Below are 18982 nucleotides of genomic sequence, written 5' to 3' on the forward strand. Positions count from 1 at the left end.
AGGATTTTTAGAGGAATCTGACTTGCATTTGGCCTAGCAGTGCAGCTTATTTGTAAGACAGAGTCACACATGCTTAGGCTTCCCAGTTTGTTTTGAGCTAATGTAGCTAAAGAAAGTAATGTAGCTCAAGAAAGCCATCATTTTAACTATCATCCCTGTTGTTTTGCTCTTTGAACTTCTTTAGAATATCCATATTTTTTATAGCATTCATATACTGATATTGAAGGAAAAAGTGAAACTGAGAAAAAGTAAAACAACTGATATGGATCAGATGTAGGAACTTCAAGATATTCTTAAATGTTTCATCCTCTTTTCTTTCCTTCCTTGCTACTTAAGTCTTTGACTTTTGATACTAGGAAGTTTAGTAAAGCATTTTTTTTTTTTTAAGATTTTATTTATTTATTTGACAGAGAGATAGAGCCAGAGAGCACAAGTGGAGAGAATGGCAGAGGGAGAGGGAGAAGCAGGCTCCCCACTTGAGCAGGGAGCCTGATGTGGGGCTCGATCCCAGGACCCCGGGATCATGACCTGAGCCGAAGGCAGACGTAAAGCATTTTTAATGGATAATTGGAAGTGTTAGGACAGTTTAGTCCAAATTAACTTTACTGAAATGTTTGTTTTCATTTCTATGATAGTTTAGTTTTTTACTGTTGTTCATAGGTTAGTTTTAATTAAAATGCTTGTCTTTCCTTTAGCTTTTGAACTTTAATGTAATTGGCAGAGAGTTCTGGTAAAAGCAGGAAGCCATGTTAATGTATTTATTTATACTATATCACCCAAACTTCCAGTGCTCTGTATGTTATTCCGTTCTCTATTATTTATAAGCAGTTTGTTACCTCCCTGCCTTGACCTTGTTAAAGAACATAGAGAAGATACAAATATAAGGGAGTAACCAAATCATAGTTAAATGTTACAAGAATTTGTTAGGATCAATTCTTGCTAAAGTAAAAACTTGTAAAACAAAAGGCACAAAGCCTCAATCAAGAGAATTATTGGGTCAAGTCAGTAATTCTCAATTAGGAAACCTGCCTCTCTTGGGAAGGTCATGTCAGAATTTCTGGGCTAGCACATGGGTGGGGTTTGAAAAAAGCACTTTCTAAAAGTAATAAAGTTTTATTTTTGTGAGATGAAAAAAATAATGATTTCATAATATAACCCGTAAGAAGTAAAGTTCAACAGACATGTCTAGGCCATGAGGAAACCCCAAAGATAGAACAATTTCTAATGTGTTTGTTGAGTGTGCAATAGTAGGCCCCTTAAAAGGACCCTAATGGGCTTACTTGGGGGGATTTGATGAGAAGACAGGAAGGGTGAAGTTTATCAAAATGTAGCATAAGTTTAAAAAAACTTCAGGATGAGAAACATTGGTCTAAGTGATTGCTTACCACCACCTTGATGCTACCACATTTGATCTGCTTGTCCCAACTGTAGTTACAACACACAGCTTTCAACCAAAAGGCCCAAGGAATCTGGCAGGGTTTATTTTACTCTTGTATTGAAAGTAATTCACCTTCAATAACTCACCTCCGTGTAGATTATGTTCTTCAAATGAGAGGTCTTTTAAGATAGTACAGATATGGAGCCAAAATACAATGTAAGTGTCTGAGTTTTACAGGAAGGAAATAGGTGAAGTATTCAGTGATATTTAGTATGCCACTTTTAACCCCATCTTTTGGTTATCTTAAACAGTTGCATTATTTTTGTTTGTGTTTTACAGTTTTTGATACAGTGTCCTTGAGTTCAGACTCTCTCTTCCAGAGGGCAGTTTCAATTCTTCATACTTCTTACTTGGACTCTGCATCTGAGCATGGTTTTCAGTACAGTCAAGTGACTTTGGTGAAAAATGACATTTTCTTAAATGAGGTGAGGTGCTTGGTACACACTGTGTCTGTGTGTTAGTTTTATTTTAGTTTTAAAGAAATAGACCCATCATTTTTGGTATAAAAGCCTATCTAGTTCTTCTCAGCTGTCACTTTCAGATGAGATAAGAAATCCTTGGAAGGTAATAAGAATATATTCTAGGGAATAGAAAAATAATAAATTTTGTTAGTCCTTTAACAGGAGGAATTCAGATGATGCATTTTTAAAAATTAATTTGCAAGGCAAAATAATATGTTTATAGCATTTGATTATTCTCTCTTTTATACAGTACAAAACTTTTTACCAAGAAAAAAAATCAAGTAATTATACTCAGGAAGAACTTCAAGAGACTTATGGGTTTCTTCTGTTTGAAACTGAAAATCAGGTAAGGGAATTAGGTTGTAGAACATTAGTTTTGTGACATTAATGTACAAAATTAATGATATCATTAAACTTAAATATTGGTATTTCACTTCTCTAAGATTTGTAAAATTACCAGTTCTCCAGTCTTTTTTGTTGCTGAGTCTGGTGGCAGTGGGAATGATCGTGACAGCTAGTCCTGAAAGAGGTTGGATTCCTGTACCTTTTCACAGGCCCTCTTCAGTTTCATCGTAAATACATTTGTCAGCTCAGGGTGAGAATTGGATTAATACGGGCTTCCTAAGTATCAGTAATGCCTTCTAATGGAGTGAATGGGTATTTCTTCATTCTGGATCATTCTTCACATAGATACTTTGTTTCTTGTGGAGGTTTTTCAAGTTTCAGTTACATGGTTTTGGGCATAAGGTGAATACTTTCAGCAGTTGAGTTACTTGAAATTATTTCATGCCAGTGTTTAAAGATGGAGATTCCATATTGTTGCTCATACCCAAATTGTGGGAGAAGGAAGCTACTGTGTGGAGCGTGTCCCCAAAGATGTATGTGGCTTCCTAGATAAAGTTTTAACAATACCAGAGATTTAGAATTCAACTTAAAATAATTTCATATTTTGATTGGGTTCGTGATTTTTAAAGAACAAGGGTAGGCTTGCTTAAAGAATACTTAACATTAGCATATAACATAAGGATTATATAGTAATACCAGAAGAGTTCATTTATTTACTTAATCATCTACTTACAAATAAGATACACTATGGATTCATACTAAAAGAGTATAAGACATTTTCAAATTTAGTGATTCCAAAGCTATAATCAAAATCTTCAAGAGAGGACTTAATCTGGGAGCTTGTTTAATTTGGTTTTGCTGATGACATTTTTGTTAACAGAAATGATAAAATTTCATGAACTATTAACCAAACACAATTGCCTTACACAAGCTTGCTTTGTGCCATAAATACATACCATATACAGGTTATATATTTATTTGAAAGCTTATATATTATAGTGTTATTTCATTGTCTCTCCTAAGACTGACATGATAAGCAAAGTACTGTCTTTTATTTAAAGGCAAAGTTAGTATGTCAGCGCGGGCTCTGTGTGGGCAGCAGTGCTATAACCACTCTCGGTGACCCAGCAAAAGGTAAGTCTGTGAGAGAAAGAGTCTCTTCTTTTACAAGATGAAGTGGGGTTTAGTTCATTTCATAAGATACTTACATTAAAAGCCAGTTTCATTAATGATAAATAATAATCTTTAGAATCAGTGCTTTAAACATGTAAATGAGCTTCGAGTCTAAGACTTAAGATTTTCCAATAGGAGTTACATGATCAGAACTTTTTCTTAAAAGTTGGACTAGAAGAGATACTGAAATTAGCTTTCAGTACCAAGAGATTAGTGCAGTCATCCAGGGCTAATGAGGATGTCTTCTAAACTATCATAATGGCAGTAGGAATAGAGAATAGATGGAACTGGCCAGACTTGGCAACTGTGGAATGTGAGGAGTAAGAGAAAGGAAATATTCAGATATAAGCTTGTAAACTTACACTACAGTCATGTTGTTAATAGAGAAGAGACACAGAAGGAAAGGAGATTGGTAGGGAAGCTGAGGAGTTAAAAGAGAAAGGTAATCTTACAGTTAAGAATGTGGATTAGCACTAAATTTCTTGAGCTTCAAGTTCCTCATCTGTGAAATAGATGAAACTATCTTTTAGATCTGCTGTGAGGATCATGTGAGGCTACGTGAAGCACTTAGCTCTCAGTAAATGGATGCTACTACTTTCATGAATTAAATTTGAGAAATAGTGAGGTTTTCCTAGGTGTTACCAGGAGATACCCTCCTGATGGTAAAAAAAAAAAAAAAATAGCTGGAAAAAAGGATCAGAACTGGAGATGGGGGCTCAAGGTGGCAGGACTAGGTGTTAGTTGAAGCCAAAGATACTGTTACATGGGGCATTATTGAAGGAAAAGATGACAAAGAGCAGGACTGTGGATCGCTGTGGGACCGGGTCGGGGGGGGGCAGTCCAGTGGAGGAAGAACTGGGGAGGGAGAGGAGGACGGGTATTTAGCGCTATCAGGTGCTACCACTGTGGAGATCAGGAGTGGCTAGCTTCCTGCTGGCCTTTTCTTTTTCACAGCTCTATCGAGATAAAATTTATACAGCCTCTAATTCACCCATTTCAAGTGTACAGTTCAGCTTTTTTTGGTGTATTCATAGAGTAGTGCTACTATTAGCACAGTCCATTCTAGACTGTTTTCATGCCCCCAAAAAGAAGTCCTATGCCTATTAGCAGTGATGCCCCATTCCCCGCCACCAGCGGCCGAGGCAGCCACTAACCTGCTCTTCCCCTCTCCAGGTTGGCCTCCTTCAGACATTCCACATCAACAGAATCCTATGTGATGTTTTGTGACTCCTTTTCTCAGTTTAGTGTTTTCAAGGCTCATCCCTGTTGTAGCTCGTAGCAGTACTTTGTCTGCCTTTTGGCTGAATAATATCCTGTTGTATGGTTTTACCACATTTTCTTTATTCTTTCAGCACTTGAGGGACCTTTGGTTGTTTGCACTTCTTGGCTGTTACGGAAATGCTGCTGTGTGCATTCATGTACAAGTTTTTGTGGAGACGTGTTTTGCCTTCTCTTAGGTATAGACACAGCAGTGGAATTGCTGGGTTATGTAGTCACTCTGTGTAACACAAAATGCTTTAAAACTTACATTCACATCTTCTAAAGGCCATGACAGGGAATACATTCATAACCCCGATAACATTTTACATAAAACCTTTTTTTCTTCCTACTCTTTTTCACCCCCCCTTCATTGTAAAACATAGCTAACATAGGAAGAGAGGATGGTATAATGTACCCATCGCCTAGGTTTAACAGATCATGTTTTGCATTATTCCCTTCATTTGGTTAAAAAATTTTGTTGTTGTTGAAGAATTTGAAAGTAAATTACAAGTAAATACTTTAGCTTACATCTCCAAAATAGAAGGCCCTTGTTCTGCATTACTCTAATTCCTAATTATATGGTTGATGTTTAAGAGGCTGGCTTTGGTGGGGTGCTGGAGTAGAAACTGCATTATTCTTAACAAATATACTTTCTTAAACACGTACTGGGGTGGGTAAGAAAATAGCACTACTGCCCGCATATATTTTATAGTTTCGGGCTCAAATAGAAATGTTTAGTTCTGTGAATATAGTGTCTTTTAGTTTTTTAAAAGTTTATAGATCTTTTTAAATCTTCCTGAGGACCCTGTGGTCTATGTATCCAAGTGCCCCCCCCCCCCACCTCAAGTGACCTGCTCCTCAGTCACATGGTTATTAGTAGGAAGTGAATGACTTGGTGCTGGAACCCAAGCTTCTGACCACAAGTTCATTGCTCTTACCAGGATATCCAAGGACTCTCTCCGTTGTCTCGTATTTCGAGAGATGCCTCAGTTTAGGAATCTCTGTGGGATCTGCTCTTCCCTTGCCATTCCCCTGCTGCTGCCACCTGGGGACCTGTCTCAGCTCTGACGTAGCTTTCTGGTTGGTCTTGCTTCTAGCCTCTCCCCTCTGGAGACTCCACTGTCTTGTAAGTGGCAGTCTGCTGCTGAAAACCCTTGGTGGGTCTCTGCTGCCTATAGGGTGAGGTCTCCCCTGAAGAAGTCCTACAAAGATCTTTACCACCCAGTTCCAAGCTTCCCCTTCAGCCTCAGCTTCCTGTGCTTTCTCCCCTGCTCCCCATGCAGTGACCCACCGTCCTGCACAGTTTATAATCTTTTATGCTTCCATACTTGTGCTCACTCTGTTCTCTGAGAATTTCCTTCCTCTGTTTAAAGAACTCCTTTTCTAAGAAAATATAATTGCTTATTTCCATTTCTTTGTGTCCTCAAATACATGTGTCTGACGAATAGTTAAGTACCTACCATATACTGGGCTGTGGTGTGGCTACAGTGGTGAATAGAACAAACGTGACCCCTGCCTCAACTGGAAATTGCACAGACTAGCAGCATAAGCTGCTTCAAGGCAGGACCTTGTCCTATTTACTTTGGTGCCACTGCTGCCTAGCACATACCTGCCAAGTGGCAGACCTTAGTGCTTATTATTAAATAGAGTCCTTACTGAGATTTTTTGCAAAAAATAACTTGAGAATCGGATTACTACAGATAGGCCTTTTCACTGAATGATTGCCTCAAAAAAAATAAACTTAGAATTTACCAAGAATTGTGATACTTGTATCCCTTTTTAGTTATTGTACCCAACTAGAACATTGGTTGTCCATCAGATACATCCTGTCTTGTCTTAGCTCTAATGTTTCCATACCTTTAGAATATCTTGAATAGTTTTTAAAAGGTAAGCAGTTTCAAAACAGTTTAATGTTGACTTTTATTTATTTGTGTTTTGTGTTGTCTTGTTCTGTTAAAGGTAGCCCTACATGTGAAATGTATGTGAGTAAACAATCCTTTTAAAGTGTGAATTAATCTATATCTTATACTTTTATAGGTGTGTATATTTCCAAATACTCAGACTATCTTCATGCAAGACCATGGTATCATGGGAAGTGTGGTTATGTTGTAATTTTTAACCTAATTAAGGTAAAGCCCAAATGCTCTTTTATGTAATTTTTCTTTTAAAAACTAAAGGTTATCAGTCTGTGATAATGTTCTTTGAGGATCATTTGCTAAACATCATAGTCACTGTAGACAGCTATAAATTCAGAAAAGATAACTGCTGTTCTTTTTTTTTTTTTTTTTTTAAAGATTTTATTTATTTGAGAGAGAGAGAATGAGAGAGAACACATGAGAGGGGGGAGGGTCAGAGGGAGAAGCAGACTCCCTGCCGAGCAGGGAGCCCGATGCGGGACTCGATCCGGGGACTCCAGGATCATGACCTGAGCCGAAGGCAGTCGCTTAACCAACTGAGCCACCCAGGCGCCCCGATAACTGCTGTTCTTGCTTTCCTTTAAAGACAAAGCTTTTTTGTTCATTTGATAAATGATCTATGAATATGTCTTTAAAAAAACAAAACGGGCGCCTGGGTGGCTCAGTCAGTTAAGCGTCTGCTTTCAGCTCAGGTCACGATCCCGGGGTCCTGGGATCGAGCCCCGCATCGGGCTCCCTGCTCAGCGGGAAGCCTGCTTCTCCCTCTCCCACTCCCCCTGCTTGTGTTCCCTCTTTCGCTGTCTCTCTCTCTCTCTGTCAAATAAATAAATCTTTAAAAAAATAAATAAATAAAAAACAAAACAACTTTCAAAATAACACAGAAGGTAATCAGTAAAAAGTCTTCCTCTCGCCCTGGCCCACAGTGCCACTTTTTAAACATTAAATAACAGAACATAAGTAGCAACCTATAAGAACAATGTGATTACAGTTATAAGAGAGGAATTAGACAGCAACTTTCGTTTTCTGTTTAAATTGTTGAAATAAGAGAGCCTTATTTCCTTTATCCCTAAAACATCCAGACCCGTTCACAGTTTTATGTGGCATCTGTAACTGCTGATCTCAGAAATTCTTAAAACACCCTCAAATAGTTCAAGTAGTTCCTAGGAAAATTCTGACTTTAGAGATTGGTGGGCTTTGTGAGGACATACTCTGTGGTCTCATTTTGTTGTTTTTTGCTTCAGTTTTAGCTTTCTTACTATCTTGAGTTCTCTGATTATAAACCAACACTACTGATGTGTTTTTTTGAGTGTGAACTGTTCACATTCTAAGGTGTGTCCCCAAGAACTGGAGGGAAGGTGGCATCACACTGGCGAGCGCGATCCCCACTCCTCCTCCCTCTGCCTCCTCCTGCAGGAGAGTTACTGCAGTAGATGGGCCATTGGCTCACATAACCCTCGTTCTGTGTTGTACCTCTGTCAGATTGTGCTTCGTCCTGGGTTTCTTGGCTTGTAACCCCCTGTCTGGTGGATGTTGCTGGTCAGTTTTTACCTATATGCTCTCAGTTCTCCTTACTTTACTGCTCAAAAGCCAGCCATGCGTGACATCATAAAATGTTGGAGGGGGAGAAGATACAGGTTGTGATTGCTCACTGAGAACTACTATTTATATTCTTTGGCTTTTTATCAATGCCCTTAGTGGTCCTATGAATGAAGAGGCAGGACCTTAACACCCCCCCCAAAATTAGATTCTTCCTGTAAAGATAAAAATTAAAGTTTCCTATAACTTTACCTCATTTTGGTATATATTCTGTGTATTTTTCCACATATGTCACTATATTCACAACAGCTTTTAAAATCATTGTATGATATTTCATTGTATGGTAACCTTAACTGCCTCCCCCGCCCCGCCCCCCGGAAGACATGTAACCCTTGATGAAGAGAAATCTATAATCGGAAATACTATCGACTATTCAGTAATCAGGTCCGGCTAAGCACTTTACTGTATATTTGCTTCTTGCTGATGTACTGGGTCCTGGCATAATAGAAATACCTTGATCTAAAAATTACAATTGATAACTTAATACTTCAGTTTGAAAATTCATCTTGTGAAATTTTAGATTCCATTTGTCACCTTCTATGTTACAGTCATTGACTAAGCTAATCTGTTCAGTTGGTGGGCTGTGTAATTTTTCTTTTACAGAAATGGTTCTCTTAAATTTGGGGGGATTCACGTACTCCTTTCATGTTGTGGTAGAAGCTGTGATCATTTACCTCAGGAAGATGCCCAGACATCCCAGATTTTTAAGTACAATGTTAAGAGGTTCATGGATAATTAAAACTATTGTTGGCCTTAAGATAATTTGCTAAGAACCATAGTTGTTAACACAATTTGAAACACATCCACATCCTTACTTATTGGGCTACTTTTAAATGAATCCTAGAGTAAGATTATTGCCTTTTGAAGACATCTGATAAGTCTTAATATTTTTATTCTAGGGAAAAGTCAAGTTTGTGTCTGAGAATTATACCACTAACTATACTAGCCCATCTTCTGGCTATGATTGCCACGTGGCTGCAAATACTAACAAGGTTTCTCACAAGACGAGTCATTTTCGCGCATTTGAACTGAGTCAGGTATAGTCACCTGGGAATAAATCATTCCCAAGATACATTTCTGAATCTAATGTGTTAAATGTTAGGACTGGGTGGAGTTGAGATAAAGCATTCCGTGGTGCTACTCTGATAATCCTTATTTCTTTTCTTTCAGTATTACCTCTATGAACTTTCAGGCAGCTCTGTTATTGAGCGACCCAGGCAGATCTGCCCTTATATTATTGTAGCTTTTCAGTATAGGGAGCCTAAAAGGATGGCAGCATCAGCTCATAAAAGCATGTAAGTAATTATGCACATACTTTGTTTTACTGGATCTGTTCTGTTTGCTCTTATAAACATGCCTTTCCTTTTTCCCTAGATTTGAACTCAGTGAAAATGGTAAGAAATTATTTAATTGGTTCTTTTATGTTTTTTAAGTAAATGTTTTGCTCATAAATAATCAGTTTCTTTCTTACTCATTTCTTACAGCTCTCACCTCTTCATGGCAAGGCAGATTAATTATTCAAGGCTGTCTGCTGTGTGATATAACTCTTTGGTCCTCTTATGGTACAGCTGTTCCAACGCAACTGTAAATATTGAGTTTGTGTCCTTTACTGTTTGATTTTTTTTTTTTTAATTCTCATTTTGAGGTCTTGTTTGTTGGTACTGGTGTGAAACAAAGCAGTCGTACTTGGTTTTTTATTAGAGTACTTTGTGTAGATGTATAGAGCACAAGAAACTTAAAATTCAGGTCTAAATTCTGACCTTGGCTTTGAAATAGTTTTATAATCTTTGACAAGTCGCTTTGGAAATTTTAGTGTCTTAATCCATTCATGAGAATATGACCTTGATACTAGATGTTTGACTTTCCCAAGAAATAAATTGGATTTGCCTCAGTAGCAGATGCAGCAGATTACAGGCACTTAATACTATTATTGAGTCTTTATTAAGAGTTGCAGGAGCTGATTTTGTAATTTTCCCATGATTTTCCTAGACCACTGTTAAGTAGAGTAGCTATTACACATATTTGCATTATAATGAATTATTTGTTTTGGGGGCACTGTGAAGGGCATCTCATGAAATCTTTTTATTTAGTCTGCGCTTGGTTTGCACCCAAAACTGTTGAAAGATAGACCTATTTTATTGAAATATAAGCTGAAGATAGGTGTGCTGTCAGAATTCATTTTCTTTCTGTTGCCTGACCTGTTTTAAGAGGGAGGATTGAGGGTTATTACAACCCAGAGAATAAAGTAAGAATTCTATAAATAGGGGTGGGTACCTGGGAGGCTCAGTCGGCTAAGTATCCGATTCTTGATTTCAGCTCAGGTCATGATCTCAGGGCCATGAGATCAAGCCCTGAGTCGGACTGTGCGCTGGCATGGAGGCTGCTTAAGATTCTCTTCCTCTCCCTCTGCCCCTTCCCCCCTACTCTCCACCCCCTGCGTGTGTGCGCTGTCTCTCTGAAAAAAAACAAAACAAAACAAAAAAACGAATTCTGTAAATAAATAAATGGGAGAGTTGGGAAAGTTCATTGTCACTGTGGAGTACAACTAATGAGTGTAGAGAGAAATGGCTAGAACCATTACCTAAATGGTTAACATCACCAGCAGTGGAATAAATATCATGTGCTTCCTAATAGGATGCATAGAGAATGACACAGTGTCACTTGTGTGGTATTCCTGCCAATCTAATCAGCAGGAAACATCAGATATACCCAGATTGAGGGGCATTCTGCAAAATACATGGTCTGTATTCTTCAAAAATACCAAGGTCGTTAAAGACCAAGAGACTGTCTAGATTGAAGGTGACTAAAAAGACATAACTAAATATAGTGTGTCATCCTGGATTGGATCGTAAAACAGAAAAAGATTTGTTTTCTTTTGTTATAAAGTCCCTTAGTGAGACAGTTGGCAAAATTTGAATAAGGTGTGTAGGTTAAATAATGGAACCATATAGCATTAATTTCTTGATTTCATTAATTGTTCTGTGGTTGCATAAGGAAATGTCCTTTTTTAAGGATACACAGAGAAGTATTTAGGGGCAAGGGGAGCATTTATAAGTCTACAAGTATTTGAAAGTGAGTTTTCAAGGAGAAGTCGGGGGAAGTGGTACAAAAGTCTGGATGTGGTTCATTCAGTGGCACTGCATGGTATGCAGTCCACTATTGTCAAAAGTTGTCAACTCTTACATAGCATAATTTTTAGAAAATTCTCATTCCAGTATGCATAATTCTTTCATTCATCTAGATATTTTGCTAATCTCAAAAATACATGCATTCAGAAAATGTTGAACATATTTGCAGACTGTGGTCTGTGGGGTCATATATTTGAAAATCTATAATATTTATAAATATGCACAGTATTTGATTCGGATTTTATCAGTTTCAGGACTTTTCTTGTTATGATATTTTTGTTTGCATTTATTTATTTATTTATTTTTTTTTAAAGATTTTATTTATTTATTTGACAGAGAGAGAGATAGCGAGAGCAGGAACACAAGCAGGGGGAGTGGGAGAGGGAGAAGCAGGCTTCCCGCTGAGCAGGAAGCCCGATGCGGGGCTCGATCCCAGGACCCTGGGATCATGACCTGAGCCGAAGGCAGACGCTTAACGACTGAGCCACCCAGGCGCCCATTGTTTGCATTTATATTAGAAAATAAAAAAATACGAAGTTGTAGTTTAAATGTTTATTAAATTACATGGTATTGGTTTTTTTTTTTTTTAGGCCACATGAACTAGATTTTAAGTATGTAATGAAAGTGTCATCTTTGAAAAAAAGACTACCAGAAGCTGCCTTTAGAAAACAGAATTACCTGGAGCAAAAAGGTCTGTTCAGATGTAATGATACGCTGCATGCCCTGGGCTTTGTTCAGTTTTTTCCATCTGTCACGCGCACACTCTTACACACTCTGTTGTGGTTTTGCCCTGAGTGATTCGCTGAAGGGCCTTTTGTAAAAGCTGTAGGGTTGCTGTGATTTATTTCCTTGGAGGCTAACTAGAAACTGAAAGGTAATTTCATCTAAGGTGGCAGAGACTCACTTTACTATAGAACACAGAGAGTTTAGCAGAGAGTTGCTTACAAATAGTCAGAAACTCATAACCATGCCTTTGAAAGAGAACAGAGGTTTTGTGGTGGTGGTTTTTATTTATTTATGTACTTCTAACTGAAGGAAAAAAAGGAGAAAACACGAGAAGGAAATTTCCTGATCATTTAGATTAATTCATGGAACATTGATGTTTATGTTATTTATATAGTATGTATTTGTCTTGTTAAATTCTATAGTAGAGTCCATATTAGTGAAAGCATTGTTTCAAATACTTGACACTTCTTATTGAGGAGTTTTATAACAAAGACCATTGAATGTTAAATGTTTTTTTAAGAGTATTTCTAGTTCTTTCATCTTTTTAACATATAAAATGAAAAACTTGGTTATAAAAAAGCATAATAGCATTTTAAAATAAGAAATGTTCTGTTTTTCTGATTTTCTCCATAGTCTCTTGCCAGGATATGTGCTTCAGGATGTATCAGGTGGAACTGTCAAACAAACAAGGGGAAAAAATAGATAAACTAACAGAGTATATTAAAAATAAGCAATTGGTAAGAATCACCTATTTAAAATATAATTATTATTTTTTCTTTGAATTAAGAAATCGATATCTCATTTTTTTTTTTTTTTTTTAAAGATTTTATTTATTTATTTGAGAGAGAGAGAATGAGAGAGAGCGAGTACATGAGAGGGGGGAGGGTCAGAGGGAGAAGCAGACTCCCTGCTGAGCAGGGAGCCCGATGCGGGACTCGATCCAGGGACTCCAGGATCATGACCTGAGCCGAAGGCAGTCGCCCAACCAACTGAGCCACCCAGGCGCCCTCGATATCTCATTATTAGTTGACTGCGCCTAGAGTGAATTATTTTAGTTTGCTGAAAGGATTTTCATTACTTAATATGTGACATATTCTTTTTTTAAATTTAATTTTATTATGTTTTTTATCTATTTATTTTTTTTATGTGACATATTCTTAATATTTATTGTCTAATATTTTCATCCTCCTTTGTGTCTCAGTTTACATTCGTATTTTGCTGGTCAGTTTGTACTCCTAATTTTAAGAATTAGAGGACAGTTTTCCCCAAATCTTTGTTGTTGTTGTTGTTGTTGTTTTATGACAGAAGAATTGATTAGATCCCTAGTGTTTCTTGAGTTAATCAAAGGACCACTTCTGAGATACTTCTTTAAAAGTGACCTGTGTTGATCTATAGGTATGTAAGGAAAAAAAATCAAATGCTGGTGCTCCCACTGTTTCCATATTGTAGGAAGTAAGCCGCTAATGAGAATTATGTAACAACCCAGAGACTTCTGTCCATTTTGTCAACCAGGATTCCTCAGTGTGAGGAATGAGTAGAGGGTGACTTTTTATGAGTGAGACCTAAACATCCCAAGGGAGATGGTGTGAGTGTAGGACAGTGATCTAAACATGTGAGCGCATTAGTGGCATGCTGGACTACCCCCATAGTAGATAGCAAGAAATCAGTAAGTGAAAACAGGACCTGTGTCCAAGCTGTGAAGATAAGGGGTCTTAGGGGCAGCCAGTTAAGATACTTGGAGTTACTTGTGATGGAAACCCAAGCTGGCTTAGATAGTAACAGGACTGAACAGGCTTTTTTTCAATTCTAGGTGATAAGGCCAGTTCAAGTACTGTTTGCTCAGGACTTTGTGTTTCACCTCACTCTGCTCTGTACACTAGTTTTGTCCTGAGGCTGCCACTCGGGGCGACATGCTTCCTTTGTGCATCTGGAGAGAGAGAGCCCCTCCTCACCTTCACTTCAGTTTCATTAGACCAGTGTATGTCATCTGCACATCCCTTGTCCAATAACTAACAGGGAATGGGGTGCCTTGACCCGCACAGGCCATCCTGAGCCCACCTGCCAGGACTGGGTCCAGGGTCAGTCCTGCTGAGTCTGTGGCGGTGCTCCTCAGCACAGAGGAACCAGCTGGGCAGCAGTGGATGCTGAGCAGATGGCCGTTGAGTATCTGCTGGGGGAATGTAGGCTATGTTGTTTTGCAGTAGCACAGTCCATTTTCTATTGGGAAATTAAAAGGAAGAGAGTCCAAAAATGTTTTCAGAACATGCATTCGTGAAGCGACTGTTTGTAAGTGCAAATAATATCAAAAGTAGCAGAGACCTGATGCACAAATCACATCAGGTCCTTCCTCCTTGGTGTCCATGCTTTTTCTTCCTTTTTTTTGTTTTTTAAGTTTTTATTTTAATTTCAGTTGGTTAACATACAGTATTATATTAGTTTCAGGTGTACAGTACTGTGAGTCAACACTTCCATACATCACCCGGTGCTCATCACAACAGGTGCACTCCTTCATCCCCATCACCTGTTTCCCCCACCGCCCACCCGTCTCCCCTCTGGTACCCAGCCGTGTGTTCTCTAGCGTTAAGAGTCCGTTTCTTGTTTTCTCTCTCTCTCTCTCTCTCTCTCTCCCCTTTGCTTATTTGTTTTGTTTCTTAAATTCCACATGTTGAGTGAAATCATATGGTATTTGTCCTTCTCTGACTGACTTAACTTCACTTAGCATTATACTCTCTAGCTCCCATGCTTTTTTTTCTTGCCTCATCATTGTATGAATAATTTTTACATATCCATGTCCCCACCTAGACATTGAGTACCTTGAGGGCAGTTATCATATCTTAAGCATCTTTGACACCTTAGTGCCCATGCCTGGTGTATAGAGGACAAGCAATAGATGTCCCTTGAATAAAGTATATGTGGCCTTGTACCCAGAACACTGACCTTTAAGAACAGTACCAACCAAGGTCTCTTTTTAACAGGGTCTTAAGGACATGTATGGCTGTATTTTTCTGTGTGTAAATGGAAAAGTCTAATAGATACGTAAAAGATTGTATGATTTCTCCCCACAAAGGTTAAAATAGGAACTTTAGCCCTTTCAGTACATAATCTGAGAGACCAATAAGATATATATTTCTGTTTTATTTGCACATTTCATCTGTATCACAAAACTAAAATGCAGAATGATGTAGAGGCTAACTCTCTTGTCACTTTCACTTTTTATAGTAGTAGAAAATGAAGCCAGAATTATACCTGCAGTTTACTAGATACCAAAGCTATGGGTATATATAACTACCGGTATATTTATTCAATAATTATTTCTTCAGTCCCTACTGTGCGCCCAGAAGCATAAATACAAATACAGTCCCTGCCATCATAGAATTTGTAAGACTGGAGGAAACAAAAGCAGAAACTGTCAGGTGCCCAGGGGCTATTGCAGAAGCGTGTGGAATGATTGTTCCTGTGGATGTAATCCTTGGAAGTCTTTTTCATACTTTGTTATTGAATAATTTATCGATTCCCCATATTTGTAGGCTTATGACCTATCAATCTTTGAAATAGAATGTTTTCTCACTTTATTCTAAAAAATGGTGTATTTTGTTTGTTTCTTTTTTAACTGAAAAATTACTATATGAACATTGGATTTTCTCTTTGTTATGGATATATAAGCTTTTGAAATGGTGACTAATGGAAAAGCTGTTATCTTTATGATTTACAATGGCAACTTTTGGATAACTTCCCCACTATCTGGGGAAAAATTCCCAGAGTTACTGGAAACATGAAAATTTCAGGATTTTTTTTTTTCTTGAGCTCCAGATTTCCCCGAAGACTGTGATAGAGGGAAACGAGAGGAAGAATTTTTTTTTATCTGCCTCTCTTGTGCCACGGGACCTAGTTATGTCATTTACTATTATTTTCTTCTCTTAGGATGCTGTAGAAAGGATTATTTTATTGGATCGCATCTTCCAGTCTTGAGTTCCAGGATTCTGTGATATTTTTTGTGTAAACATGAGCTTAAGATGCTAATCCCAGGTCTGAGTCACCTTGAATTTGTAGTGGCTGAATGGTGACAGATTGGCTACTTAGGCAGCAGAATGAAATGTCAAGCATCTTAATGAAAAACTGAAATGTCTTTTCTAATTGATTTGTTACATAGTTGAACACTATCCTAAAACTAACCTTAATGTTCTGGTTCTTATATGTAGGCCTCACAGGGCCAAGATTATTTGAGGACTAAGGAAGTTGCAGTTTCTGATACTGGGGACAAAATTCTCCTGATTCTTACAAACACTAACATTTCAAGAATTGTGTTATATTTATACTTTTCATGAGCTCACAATTCACTGCAGAGTGTGGTAGAGGGAGAAGGAGAGAGGGACTGAATCTTCTTTCACTTTTTTTTTTTTTTTATGTTTAAGGCAATCATCAAATGCTTAGAAGATCGGGAGGTTTTCATCTTATTTACATCATCAGCCTTAATACCGGAAACAAGTAAGGACCACTTTTTTTAAAAACTGTTTTTCAGTGTGTTTACTTTTGTTTTATAAGATCAACAACCTAACTTTTCTTATGATTTTCATTCTGTGTAGATTTTGGAGATGGGCAGACGGGTCTATGTGGGTTACATTTATTCCATCCATCCCTTCCAGCAGGTAAGGGCACAGTGACGTCCAGTTCATGGAGTCTGGGGGATATTTCTCAGTCTTCATCTTGACCTCTCAGCAGCACTTGACCCTCGTAACTGTTTTCTGCTCTGAAATCACTCTCCTTTAACCTCCCTGGGTGATCCCTCTTTGTCTCCTTCACAGACCTAGACTTTCCTCTGAGCTTCACATGCCCATATTCAGCTGCCTGTTGACATGTTCACTTAGATGTCTCAGGTGTTCCTCAAATTCAGCACGCCCCAAATGGAACTTCCTATGCTAGTGAACAGCAGTAGCTGGGGGATACAATCATCACCATCCACCCAGCAAATAGGACTTGGGACTTTCACAGGTGCAGCTCCCTCTGTCTGGACTGCTCATCTCCTTCCCCTTCGTCAGGTGAAGTTGGCCTCTATGGGACCACGGATTGGCTCATGGGGACAAAAAAAATATAACTCCTACAGTATATAAATAGGTGTATCTGCGGTATTAAAATTTCGGAGGGTGATCAGGAAACAAAGTCTAAAAGGGCTCTGAGGCAGGGGAGATAAGGACTGAAATCAGAGAAGCACCCCTGGAGCCTGTTACTCCTGCCTGTCAGGTCCACTTAATATCATGCTTTTGCTTCCTGCCACCACCCTTCCCTCCATGGGACCTCCGGGCTTATCAGCAGTTATCATTTCAGTATTTCTTTGTATAATTATTTAGTGCTTGCCTTTCTTGTATTTTACTGTATTCCTGTCACCTACTGGTGCCAGGCAACTGAAAAATAACAAACGTCAGGGCCCTGGCTGACTCATTTGGAAGAGCATGTGACTCTTGATCTCAGGGTTGTGAGTTTGAGCCCTGTGTTGGGTGTAGAGAATACTAAAAATAAAAAAAACAAAACAAAACAAATCACAGATGTTTGCTGAACAAATGAATGAAAGTAAACGAGTCACTTCTTTTTGTCCTATGAGGGTATTTTCTTCATATTTTATAATCACACTGTATATCTTTAAACACAAAATTATATATAGCATTTATAAAGCTACAACCAATACAAAAATATTTTTAAAGTTGATTTTTAAAAATTGTATTGAGTTATTCAAAGCAGAGAACTGTACTGTCTTGGGCATCGCTTTGGACGAAGCACAACATTACCAGTTATAAGAACACAATGGCAGTAGCTGTGCACACTTCTCAAGCATTTGCTGTGTCCGGCATTGTGCCAGGGGTGGCTGGCTTAGTGGCTCTGACAGCAGGTCTGCGTGTGAGGACCGCTTCAGAGCGGACTGACTGAGACCTGACTTAGCCCATGGTCAGATAGCAGACTCCTGAGCTGCCTTCCAGCCCCGATCCCATACTGCCTCCCTCTTCTGCAGAGCTCGGACTTCATCGTTATTTTTAAATGTACTTCCAGCCGAATGAAGAACACTGGTCCCCACACCACTCACAGTCCTACAGCACAGGGCTCCCAGCAGAGTGAACAGTGGACAGTTACACTACCGTGTTCACATCCTTCTCTGGAACCTTGAGATATTTTCTACGTGGGTGCATTCAGAGGTTCAGAACTATGGTGGTTTTAAATGCACACTTTGCTTAGCAGGCTTTAAAAGTTCCTTTTCATAGATTTTATAATAATTTATTACAAATCATTCTGTTTCCACCTTTCTACCTACTTGAAATAGTGAAGTTGTCTAGAAAAATACAACTTGATTGTGAACTGTTAGTGCTGTATGAGAACTTTTTTATATTTTTCCTTCACTTGTTACTTTTTTTTTTTAAGATTTTATTTATTTATTTGAGAGAAAGAGAGCACGAGCTGGGGAGGAGGAGAGGGGAGAGGCAGACTACCCGATGAGCAGGGAGCCCGATGTGGGATTCGATCCCAGGACGCTGGGATCATGACCTGAGCCAAAGGCAGACGCTTAACCGACTGAGCCACCCAGGCGTCCCACTTGTTACTTTTTAAATGATGAACTGCTCAAAGAAAGGAATTTTTATTTTAGTGTTTAGTCACATTTTCCTGTTTATCCATGTTTGCTCTTCTTTTCCTTTTCGTAATACCGGCTCAAGGGCAAGTGTATTCAGCTAGGACTAACTTGGTGTTTCTTAATTTTGCAGTTACTTTTTCTTTAAAAAGAGCGGCATGACTCAGTTCAGTTGAGTAGACACCAGAGGCCGTTGTCATCTGTGGGTTTTTTGGGTTTTTTTAAGATTTTATGTATTTATTTGACAGAGAGCACAGGTAGGCAGAGTGGCAGGCAGAGGAAGAGGGAGAAGCAGACTCCCTGCTGAGTAGGGAGTCCGATGTGGGGCT

The 18982-nt window shown here is 38.5% G+C and overlaps 1 protein-coding gene across 10 annotated transcripts in view; it reads left to right on the top strand.

Annotated features, from left to right (window-relative positions):
• The window catches only part of TASOR2 (transcription activation suppressor family member 2), a 76443-nt gene that overhangs the window by 26759 nt on the left and 30702 nt on the right, over positions 1-18982 (top strand). For 4 of the 10 annotated variants that reach the window (XM_078075097.1, XM_078075098.1, XM_078075101.1 and 1 more), the window contains 10 exons: positions 2150-2245; positions 3306-3378; positions 9089-9226; positions 9360-9484; positions 9564-9583; positions 9674-9773; positions 11908-12008; positions 12677-12780; positions 16456-16528; positions 16627-16689. In XM_078075097.1, coding sequence (XP_077931223.1) covers positions 9459-9484; positions 9564-9583; positions 9674-9773; positions 11908-12008; positions 12677-12780; positions 16456-16528; positions 16627-16689 — 487 coding nt within the window. In that variant the 5' untranslated portion in view covers positions 2150-2245; positions 3306-3378; positions 9089-9226; positions 9360-9458. Of the gene's footprint in view, positions 1-1717; positions 1864-2149; positions 2246-3305; positions 3379-6714; positions 6807-9088; positions 9227-9359; positions 9485-9563; positions 9584-9673; positions 9774-11907; positions 12009-12676; positions 12781-16455; positions 16529-16626; positions 16690-18982 lie in introns of all 10 variants that reach the window. The other 6 variants (XM_078075094.1, XM_078075095.1, XM_078075096.1 and 3 more) reach the window with 3 other exon arrangements.

Source organism: Halichoerus grypus, chromosome 6, assembly GCF_964656455.1.
Source record: "Halichoerus grypus chromosome 6, mHalGry1.hap1.1, whole genome shotgun sequence".
Taxonomy (NCBI): Eukaryota; Metazoa; Chordata; class Mammalia; order Carnivora; family Phocidae; genus Halichoerus; species Halichoerus grypus.